Genomic DNA, 10581 nt, shown 5'->3' on the forward strand with positions numbered 1-10581 from the left:
GGCCATCTGCCAGATTCTTTAGCTGTGATTCCTGCATTGCAGGGGGTTGGACTAGATGACCCTTGGGGTCACCTTTCAACTCTACAGGTGCTGCCATTTCCAAATCACGCAGTGAAGCCACTTGCACAGGCAGACATTCTTGGCTCACTGAACCAAACTGGACTGGTGCTTATTTAACAAGAGAGTTTGGGTTGATGGCTGTCTTGGGCCCCAAGTACCATGTACTTCCAAGCAAAGATTCAGCGCTGCCCCCCACCAAAACACACCCCAGCCTACTTTATTTTAAAAAGTTTTTTTTATTTATAAAAGTGGCCCCTCATCACATACATTTCTGCTAAGCTACTCCCTCCTCCTCATTGTGCTCGCCAAGTTCAAGGCTCAGCTCAGAGAACAAGAATGATAGGTCTAACAACATTAATTATGAAGTTAAAGCTCAATACAAAACAGTATAGAAATGTAGACACAATTATTCACAGCCCAGCAGAAGTGGGACTTCTCTAGTTCCAAGACAAGAGATTTACGCGTAAAAGCAGGTACAGCATCAAGACGACAACCGGCCCCTCTTGCACATGGTGGAGTCACCCTAACACTGTTTCAGCCACTTGGCAAGGATATGCAGACAGGCGCTTGTGGGCAGCAAAGCTACGGGGTTGCCGGCACATCTGTTTCATCGCCCTAGGATGGGGTACTTGAACAGTGCCATGATGGCAGCACTGATGAGACCAGAAATTGGGACTGTGACGAACCAGGCCATGAAGATGTTGCGGAACAGGCGCCAGTCCACTGCTTTCTTGGAGCGCAGCCATCCCACAGAGACCACAGAACCCACCTGCAGCAAGGGACAAAGCACAGGTCTTGCACAAGCACTCCTGACAAGGGATAAGATCTGAAAGTCCCAGGCACCAAGGCAGGCGGGCCCACAAAGGCTAGTCAGAACAGTCCAGAATTCATTCAGTTCACAAAACGGTGAAAAACTCTCCATTAACCTTAGAGCTCAAATGAACTTTAAAAGCAAGCTTAATCCAGTTCTCAAACTGAGACAGAGGCAAAAGGGAAAGTGTGCTAGGACTTGGATCTGCAAGATCAGGAATCAGATCCCTGCTCAGCCATGAAGCCGAGGTGGCCTTGAGCAAACAACTTTCTCCCAGCCCAGGTATGAGAATAAAAATGCAATACCCCACCCCGGTTCTTGAGCCAGCCAAAATCTGCCACTCTATACACCCACTTTCTTCCTAATGCCCACTTGTAGAGCCCCTGAGCCTCGACTGGACTGCCCTTGACAGTGACATAGATCCAAGTCTTACGCAGAGAAGCCCTTCCACTTACCTTGCAGTGAGTCGTGCTGATAGGCAAGCCAACATTTGAAGCAATTACTACGGTCAAAGCAGACGCCAGCTCAATGCTGAAGCCACTGTGGAGAAAGAGCTGGTGTTAGGCTGAGCCACTGGGCAGCTTCAATATATCAGGGTTCCCAAAGTGGAGCCCAAGGTTGTCACAATTCCCCCCCCCCTTTCCATTTAAAGTTGGTTTTCCCTTTTGCTGTGGCTGGGAAGCAAACTGCAGCCTCCAATTGCCCTGACATTGCTCCTCCCTTTACTCTACATGGGCTCATAGCTCTTGCTCATAGGAAAGGCAAGCGGAAGCTGACACTCTGCCTTCCAGCTGCAGCTAAAAGAAAAGAGACGGGACCCTGCAGTTACTGGTAACCATGTAACATTTGGCTGCCCCACTCTACATTATTCCGTTTTGAAGTCTAGCTGTAAGCCTGAATCGACATCCCAGGATGACACACACCCACACTCTTCCAAGGCCTCATTCAGGGCTGGCAACAGAGTCAAGGACACAGGTTATGCATGTCTGGCAATATCACAATTTACACTCATCACCCTCTGGCAAATGAGCACCCAGCCTTCCTCTTCCTCCTGGAGCTTCCAAAGGGGGCTTCAATTATCCTGTTACCCCTCCCTCTGCTCTAAGGTTGGAGGAAAGGGTGAGCGCCTTTGGCTGCTGCACAGGTGAGTGATGCAGAGCACCTTGGCATCTGCAGAGCCAAACACACACCTTTATGATAGGTGAGAGTCCTGAAGAGATAAAGAGTCCTAGCAGTCACATTTTTTTGCTCTGCTGCCAAGACTGAAACAGCAAACCTTTACACATCAAGGAGGCTAGAGGAAAAAGCCCCCAGGGGAGGCTGGCGCAGATGAAAGGCTTGTCCGATGTGCACAAGGCACAGCTACTCAGTTCAAAGGCTGAAGGCTACAAAGCGCTAAGCAAACTCAGGAAGGGCATGAAGCAAAGCTGAAGAAACTGAGCAGGTATGAAGAGGAAAACATGCAGAACTGCCAGAAAGAGAACTAGCTCCAAGGGTGAAAGGAACAAGGCAGATTGAAGGGTTGTGGAATCAGACTTGAACCCCCAAAGGCTCATCTAGTCTAACCCCTTGCCATGCAGGAACCACAGCTCAAGAATCCCTGACAGATGGCCTGCCAACTTCTGCTTAATAGCCTCCAATGAAGGAGTGTCCACCACCTTCAGGGGGTCAAGAGCATTCACTAAAGAAAACTGCTTCAGAAGAAGGCATGGCTGAAGCTTTGCTGGGGGTTATTTTTCTTGTCAGAGACGGTAAGCTTGCATCAGGAATACTTTAGGTGTGATGACAAACCTTCACACTGATACTTACATAACCGAGTTCTAAACACCTTCAAAGCAAGCGGACAAACCCAAGACCTTTTCAGCTAATAGGGTCCTTACATCTGCCAGCTTCATTCCAGCCCAGCCCTCCAAACCACACAGTTTACTCCCCCCCCCCCAGCGTGCTCAGTATAAAGCAAAAAAGCTCTCCACTTTACCTAGATGGTGTGATGGGAGTGAGATCCTTCCCCATGGTCTGAATGACCCTCCTCCCCCAGATCCACAGGCCAGTGCAGATCCCGACACCACCGTACAGCAAGAGCCAAATCGGTGTCGCCACCTTTGAAGACACGTCGCCTGTTTTGTAGACCAAGTACAGAGCAACCAGAGGACCAATCGCGTTGCTGCCAAAAGGGAACACACAGGGATCAATTAAGTGGAAAGACGAAGCCGGAGGGGAAACCCCAGCAGGGAGCCATTTTGCCAAAGGCTCCATTACAGGCAGGGCCTTATGGGAAAATAGATCTTTCTAAACCACTCAAGCTGCACAGCCACTCACCTCACATCATTTCCCCCATGGGCGAAGGACCCAAAGCAGGCCGTCAGGATCTGCAGGAATTGAAAGAGGAGGGACACCTCCGGCTTGTCCTGGTCATGCCACTCATCCAGGGAGCCACTGCTGCCACCCTTCTCTGCCTGGCTCAAGTCCACGTCGGCTGGGTGGGGGTCGGCCACAGCGTTGCAGTAGCTGGTGTAGCTGTCCATCCGGATCCTCTTCTTGGAATCTGATCCAGACCATGCCAGCCTCTCCGCCTCATCTGCTCCCTTTGGCTCAGCCTCCTTCACCCGGAACGAGTCCAGGGGCATTCCGCAGATGGCCATGGTGTATGAGGTGTAGCTGTTGTTGCGCCGCAGGGGCTTGCTGTCCGAGGATTCGCCCATGCAGTCCCCCACCTTGGCCAGGTGGAGCTTGTGCAGCAGCTCCTTGTAGAGGCCAGAGTCCTTGTGCACCGTGTGGTAATGACCGCTGGAACTCATCTGGCTGCTGACAGCCTGGTTGAATTGGGCAAGGCTACCGTTTGGAAAGGACATGGCTCCTGCAGGCAGAAAGTCCGGGTTGGCACGAGAAGGGGAACTGCCCTGGCATCACAGCTCACACTTGCTTGAGCTGCCCCACCCCTCACGCCCCGCTTCAGAGCCAACTCACCGCTGTCAATGCTGGTCTCCTTCATCTCCACCCTGGGCAGCCGCTCCCGCTCTGGAATCTCCTCCAGCTCTCCCAGGTTGAAGGAGACCATCCTTTCCTCCACAGCTGCTCTGTGGGGCACAGAGGACGGCTCCCCTTCGGTAGGGGAATTCCTCTGGTCGTCATCATCAGCAATCTTATTATCCACCTTGGCCTCATCCTGCTCTTTCAGGCTGCTCTTCTTCTTCATTAAGGGACTCTCAGAGGGACTTGATTTGATCTCTTCTGCAGAAGGAAGTGAAGTTGCAGGAGGACAAGCAAGAAAGCCTTCATAATGTGCATAAAGAGATGCCCAAAACCTTGCCTCACCTCTCTGTTAAAGCAGCAGCCCTGAGCTAGTAGGTTTTGAATCCTGTTTATAGCATCGGTGAAAACACTGGGCAAAAAAGGCTGAGGATGTACACAGGGTTCTGCATCCAGGGCTTTAGATGTGACAGACACGCCTCTCTTGGGTATCCCTTTCCTACCACCTATGTGCATAGAGTTTATGTCCGCCTTTTGTCACTTGGCCTGGCACAGGGAACAGATAGCCCTGTTACAAGTGCACACAGAAAAGGCTCTTAAGTTCTCAACTGCACAAAATCCAGAAGACATCCATTTGTGCCAGTTAAGTGCCTTGTGGAAAGACGCATGAAGGGCGCTTCATGTTTAGATTACGTTTGAAAGCAAACAGCCAGCCTCTCACTGCATCAGATATACATTTGCAAGATTACATTATGTACAATTCTAAATGTACTCACGTGCAATTTTCTTCTTCATTCTTGGACAGACAAAGAACCAGACGATGAGAGCACACACAACAGCGCTCCCCGCCGATATGAGGACGATGCCCCAGACGGGAAGTTTGTCAAAGCCCAGCACTAGGAAATAAAACAATGCATCTTGAAAACCCCAAGGCCGGCGGGGCCCTTCCCAGCACAAAAGAGCTCTTCCCCAGCTGAACAGAAGGTTTAGTGACCAGGGTTTCTTGCTCTTCTGAGATCCGCAACATCTATGTCTTCCGTATTAACAGGCAATGAGGTCTAGCATTCAAAGTTACAATTGCAGCTTAACAGAAGTAAAAAGTACAACCTGCCAGGTTACATTCTTTCCATCCAACATCCACATACTCTAAAACCCTCCCTCCGTTAACAGTCTTTGTGAAGTTTGGAAACAGCCCCACTCACATCATCAGGCTTCCCAAACCTGTCTCAGACTCACAAGATGCTTTTTACAGAGTTAGCCCAAGAGCACTTCAATTGGCCCAGCTACAGAAACTTCATGGTCTCTCACAGCATAAGGCCTCGTCTACAGAAAAGGATTTGCCCTGCTGGAATTAGGTAGTTCAAGTCAGGTCCTAGCCTCCAACCATAACACACCTGGATGCAAGTCGCTTCTCCCTGCCCACCCCTCGCTTCCATGGTTAGCTGCACTTTTTGTTTACTTGGCCCCCTAAAGGCATGAGGCTAGATGCAGAGATTGTCAATAGCAACAAAAGGCTCCGAGGCAAAACCAGGAGGGAGCCCACAAATTTGTGATTGACATTTATCTGACCCCCAAGTACCACAGAGCAACTGTGGCACAAACCATCCCCATTTCAAGTGGGACATGGCGCCATAGCCTACCCTTGCCCCATATTCTTTGTGTCAGAGCTGCCACCGTCTCTCACCTTGAGGCAACCAATATTCAAATCTAAGCTTTTAACCTTCATCAGACAACTTGCAACTTAGAATTCCTGACACCCATCTGCTTTCCACCAGTCACGACCTAATCCTACACATTATGCATTGAACTAGAAGGCAGCTTCTTTCTCCTACTCTTAGTAACAGACAGTTTAAGATTTCAACTGAGAGACCCCAGAAAGCCACAAGAAAGGACCATGGAATTCCTCTTCAAAGTACTTGGTTGCCAGCAGCTCTTCTTGGGGGCGGGAGGATAACAGGATGAATTATTTGGGATCAAACGCAATCAAGGCATCATCGGGGAAAACACCACAGGGCCTCTTGCCCTGCCGTGAGCCTGAATTCATTAAGCAGAATGTTGATTAGGCCCCCTTCTTTCTCAGCAGCTAGCATCCCAGGTCTCAGGAAAGAGGCAAACGGGGAGGGGAAGAGGAGAGTGTCAGGATTTGCAGGTCATTAAAGGAGGGAGCCTGTGGCACCCCAGTATCAGCACTAAGCTGTCAGAATCTGCAGCTTCTGTGAGGACTAAGGAGAACAGGTCTCTACTAGCCATTTAGATTGTGAGCAGGCAGGCCTCTTGGGTAGGAGGGAGGAAATTATTATCTAGGGTTGAGCCTGCAGCCTTCTGTAACTGGCCCAGGCCAGCTGCCTTCTAGGAGAAGTCATTCCTGTAAAGCAAAAGGGGTAAAATTCTTTGTTTGATTGAGAAGTTGATAAAGGGTTATAAAAATTCAAGCTCTTGTTTCAAATGTCTACTTACAAGGCGCACCACTGTACATAATGGAGAAGAGGTTGATCCCGATTGTACAGGCATAGAAGATGGGCAATGCACGCAAACCATTCGGAACGGGATCTACCTACAAGACAAGGAGTTTCGCAATAGGCAAACCCAGGTCCTCTCTGCTCACAGCGATACCACATAAGGGAAACATTGTTCAAGCCCGCATTTCTGTGGGGAATTCCCCACTTTTACAAATGGATTGCTTTGTAACTATCATAGCATGATTTAAAACAATACAATAGAAACTGGGTCTGTGAAATGAATACAATGCTACTCAAAACTAGAATCAAAGTTGCCAGTGGCAATTCACTGTTGCCCCTCCCATCTAGTCTGGGCCAGACTGTGGACTACAGATCTATTCAGCCATGTGCCTGCATGAAAAGGAGCAACCTCTCAACAGAGGACTCTGGACAGCTGTAACAGAGACAATCTTTTAGAGAGATGTGAGAATCTGCTGCTGGGGAAAACTTAATTACATTTCACATAAGCCACATATGCATTTTTTTTAAACTGTGGTTTATATAGCATTTGTTCTGCCTAGAACACTAAACTATTTTTTTAAAATTCTCTTCAGCATACTCAGTGCCAAGGAAAGGAAAAATGCCATCACTTGGAAAGTGTCCAGCCAAGTGGAAGCTGTCCACAGACGGACACGAATTAAAAATTACAGTAGGCCTGTAGGCTACCTGGGGGGCACATTTTGCAATCCATTATTAGCATTCCAGCTTCAGTTAATAAAGCTTCTATACCTCATGGCTCCCAATGTGAGTTCTGACATGCCGGCAGCAGCATGTTTCAGGAGTCCCCACCCACCACATTCATCTCATGAACATCAGGTTTTACTGGGAGGAAGACCTACCTTGGAAAGAATGAACCTACGGACAACAAAGAACAGGACAGCAGACATGATGCCAGAAAGGAGGGGGGAGATGAACCAGGACAGCACTGGAAAAGAATTAAGGACACACTAAATATTTGCTACTGCAAGACAATGCTGTTGCCACATTAAAATTGCATACTGAAATCAAGGCCTGCATTTATTAAGGAAAAGATGGCCATAAGGTTATTGCTTACCAACTTTAAGCAATTCAGACCACTTGACTCCTTCCTGTCCTTTGGCAACGAGAGAGAAGCCAATTGTCGCCCCGACAATACAATGTGTACCAGAAATGGGAAGCTTCAAAAACGAAGCCACTAGTTGCCAAACAGCTGAGCCTAAGAAAGAAAGGCAAAGTGGTTAAGTGGACTTTGGGCAACAACTGAGCCCCTTGAAGTTTTAATTCACAGCAAGACACCCAGCATGAAGAATGTGAGCCACATTCAAGTGTTTTTAAGTTTCCAAGCGCAGGCAAGAAGGAATGGATGTTTTCCTCACCGAACATGGCACTGATGGAGCCAGCCATGAGCAGCTCTTGGGTGCTGTTGTACATTTCAACGTCTATCAGCCCCTTCCGGATGGTCTCGCTTACTTTGGCTCCAAGCAACACAGAGCCCACCGTCTCAAAGATAGATGCCAGGATGCAGGCTTGCCGGAGGGTCACCACGCCAGAGCCCACGGCGGTGCCAAAGGAATTTGCTACGTCATTGGCACCCACTGAGAATGCCAGGATAAAGGCAATGATGAAACCTAATATCAGCATCCAGAGGAAATCCACCAAGGGACCTGAGGAGGCCGTGCCACTCAGGGCGGTGGTGATGTAACTCCTCACAGTGGCGGTGGTTGTCTCCATGATAACTAACTTTGGCGGTTCCCAACAAGCAAATCGTTACTTTGATGTGTAAACAAAAACTGAGGTATGATTAAAAAAATACTGTAATAAATAGTGTTACAAAATTAAATACTGCAGGGCCAGAAAGTCACTGCTATAAGCTGGGCGTGCCAGTCTCTGTGGTCAAGTTCCTTTGGCTGAAAGAGATGCTCAGGGGAGCTGCCTGGTCCGCCATCCTGCTGCGAAAGAGGAGGAGGAGGAAGGACGTCTGTGCGAAGAAGGAGGCGGCAACTGGGGGTCTCTCATCCTGGAAGGAGATTGGAGGGGAGGGAAAAGAAGAAAAGCCTTGTGTCAGTCAGCCCATGCCGCCCACCACATGGAAGGTCATTAGACTAGATAGGAAGAGGAGACTCCCTGCCTCAAGCCCTCAAGAGCCACTGCTGAGGCAATACAGTGGTACCTCAGGTTACAGACGCTTCAGGATACAGATTCTGCTAACCCAGAAATAGTACCTCGGGTTAAGAACTTTGCTTCAGGGTGAGAACAGAAATCGTGCAGCAGTAGCGGGAGGCCCCATTAGTTAAAGTGGTGCTTCAGGTTAAGAACAGTTTCAGGTTAAGAACGCACCTCCAGAACGAATTAAGTACAGTGGTACCTCGGGTTAAGAACTTAATTCGTTCCGGAAGTCCGTTCTTAACCTGAAACTGTTCTTAACCTGAAGCACCACTTTAGCTAATGGGGCCTCCTGCTGCTGCCGGAGCCCGATTTCTGTTCTCATCCTAGAGCAAAGTTCTTAACCTGAAGCACTATTTCTGGGTTAGCGGAGTCTGTAACCTGAAGCGTATGTAACCCGAGGTACCACTGTACTGAGCCAGATGGACTAGGCACCCAACAAACACCTGTCCGACTCCAGGGGGAGCCCCTCACCCCGGCCAGGCGCTCCATGCTTCCTCCCCGCTCCGAGGGCGGCGCTGAGCCGGCTTCCGCGCGGGACAAAGAGGCCGGCCGGCCACACCAGCAGCCATACCGCCCGCCAAGGTCACCGGCCTGTCCTGACAGGAGTCTGAGGCGGGGGCTCGCTCGCTCCCTTTCCCTCCGGGGGGGGGGGCGTCGAGCCCCTCCCCCTCCCCTCCCGGGGGACCCTCCCCGCCCCTCGCGCGCCTCCGCTGTGAGGGCCGAGCGCGCCCGGCAGACCCGCGTTTCCCGCCTTCCCCCAACCGCCGCTCCCGCCTGAGGGAAACCCGGAGGAGGAGGAAGCGCCCGCCCGCCCTTTCTCTCCGCCTCAGGCCTCCGCCTCACCGAGTTGGGCCCGTAGGAGTGGCGTCGCCGGCGGAGTCCCCTCAGGTGGTCTGACCCGAGCGGCGTCTGCCCGGGAGTGTCGCCGCCTCGCGCCGGCTGCTCCTCTCCCTTTCCCCGGCTGGCGTCCGCCCGCCTCGGCCAATCAGCGGCGCCGACAGCGCTGACGCCCGACCTCGTGCGCACACGGCTCTGTCTCGGAAGGCGCGCGGGCCGCGCCTACTTATAGCCGCCTCCTCGAGGGAGGCGGGGCCGAGGCCGCCCAGTCACTTCCTGCGCGGGACCAGGCAAGAGAATGGGCGCGCGCGGGAGAGAGAGAGAGAGAGAGAGAGAGCGCGCTCTGTCCCGCCACACCCACCCGAAGGAAGCCACGCCCTCGCACCGGAGGGGCCTCCCGCGCAGGCGCGCCTCCCGGGAAGGTGCAGTGGGTGGAAGCGCCGCCAGGGGGCGCCCCGCCCAGCGACTCCCCCGCGTGGGAGAGGCGTGGGGAAGGGAACGATCCCCCACTCGCCGTTTGCTCAGAGGTGCCCCCAACCACCAATAGAGAGGGAAGCATGCTTCCCCCCCCCCCCCGGACCCCGATCCTTCCCTCTCCCCCACCCATAGCTGTCAACGTTTCCCTTTTTTTAAGGGAAGTTCCCTTATTCCGAGTAGGATTCCACGCAAGAAAAGAGAAAATCATCATCATCATCATCATCATTTATTATTTATACCCCGCCCATCTGGCTGGGTTTCCCCAGCCACTCTGGGCGGCTTCCAACAAAACACTAAAATCCAATAACCTATTAAACATTAAAATTCCTTCCAGTAGCACCTTAAAGACCAACTAAGTTAGTTCCTGGTATGAGCTTTCGTGTGCATGCACACGAAAGCTCATACCAGGAACTAACTTAGTTGGTCTTTAAGGTGCTACTGGAAGGAATTCTTTTGTTTTGTTTTGACTACGGCAGACCAACACGGCTACCTACCTGTAACTATTAAACATTAAAAGCTTCCCTAAACAGGGCTGCCTTCAGATGTCTTCTAAAAGTTTGGTAGTTATTTTTCTCTTTGACATCTGGTGGGAGGGCGTTCCACAGGGCGGGCGCCACTACCGAGAAGGCCCTCTGCCTGGTTCCCTGTAACTTGGCTTCTCGCAGCGAGGGAACCGCCAGAAGGCCCTCGGCGCTGGATCTCAGTGTCTGGGCAGAACGAAAAAGTTGACAGCTATGGCAGGCCTCTAGTTTTCTGTCTCTCTTGTGGGAAATGTGTACTTTT

General features: G+C 51.1%; 1 protein-coding gene across 2 annotated transcripts; it reads right to left on the minus strand.

The window, feature by feature from the left end:
• Window positions 1-276: 276 nt before the first annotated feature.
• SLC20A1 (solute carrier family 20 member 1) lies at window positions 277-9584 on the minus strand. 2 transcript variants are annotated; one of them, XM_083514241.1, is made up of 11 exons: window positions 9328-9584; window positions 7695-8335; window positions 7394-7534; window positions 7179-7264; window positions 6299-6395; window positions 4618-4737; window positions 3839-4102; window positions 3191-3728; window positions 2850-3035; window positions 1327-1411; window positions 277-829 (listed from the first exon to the last, which is right to left on the minus strand). In XM_083514241.1, the coding sequence occupies exons 2-11, from the start codon at window positions 8047-8049 to the stop codon at window positions 668-670; spliced, it is 2034 nt and encodes a 677-aa protein (XP_083370367.1). In that variant the 5' UTR covers window positions 8050-8335; window positions 9328-9584; the 3' UTR covers window positions 277-667. The 2 variants fall into 2 exon arrangements, with proteins under 2 accessions (XP_083370367.1, XP_083370366.1); XM_083514240.1 differs by having other exon boundaries at window positions 6299-6391; window positions 7175-7264; window positions 9328-9548.
• Between the last annotated feature and the right edge of the window lie 997 nt (window positions 9585-10581).

The sequence above is a fragment of the Podarcis liolepis genome (assembly GCF_965112155.1).
Source record: "Podarcis liolepis genome assembly, chromosome: 7".
In the NCBI taxonomy this organism is placed as follows: domain Eukaryota; kingdom Metazoa; phylum Chordata; class Lepidosauria; order Squamata; family Lacertidae; genus Podarcis; species Podarcis liolepis.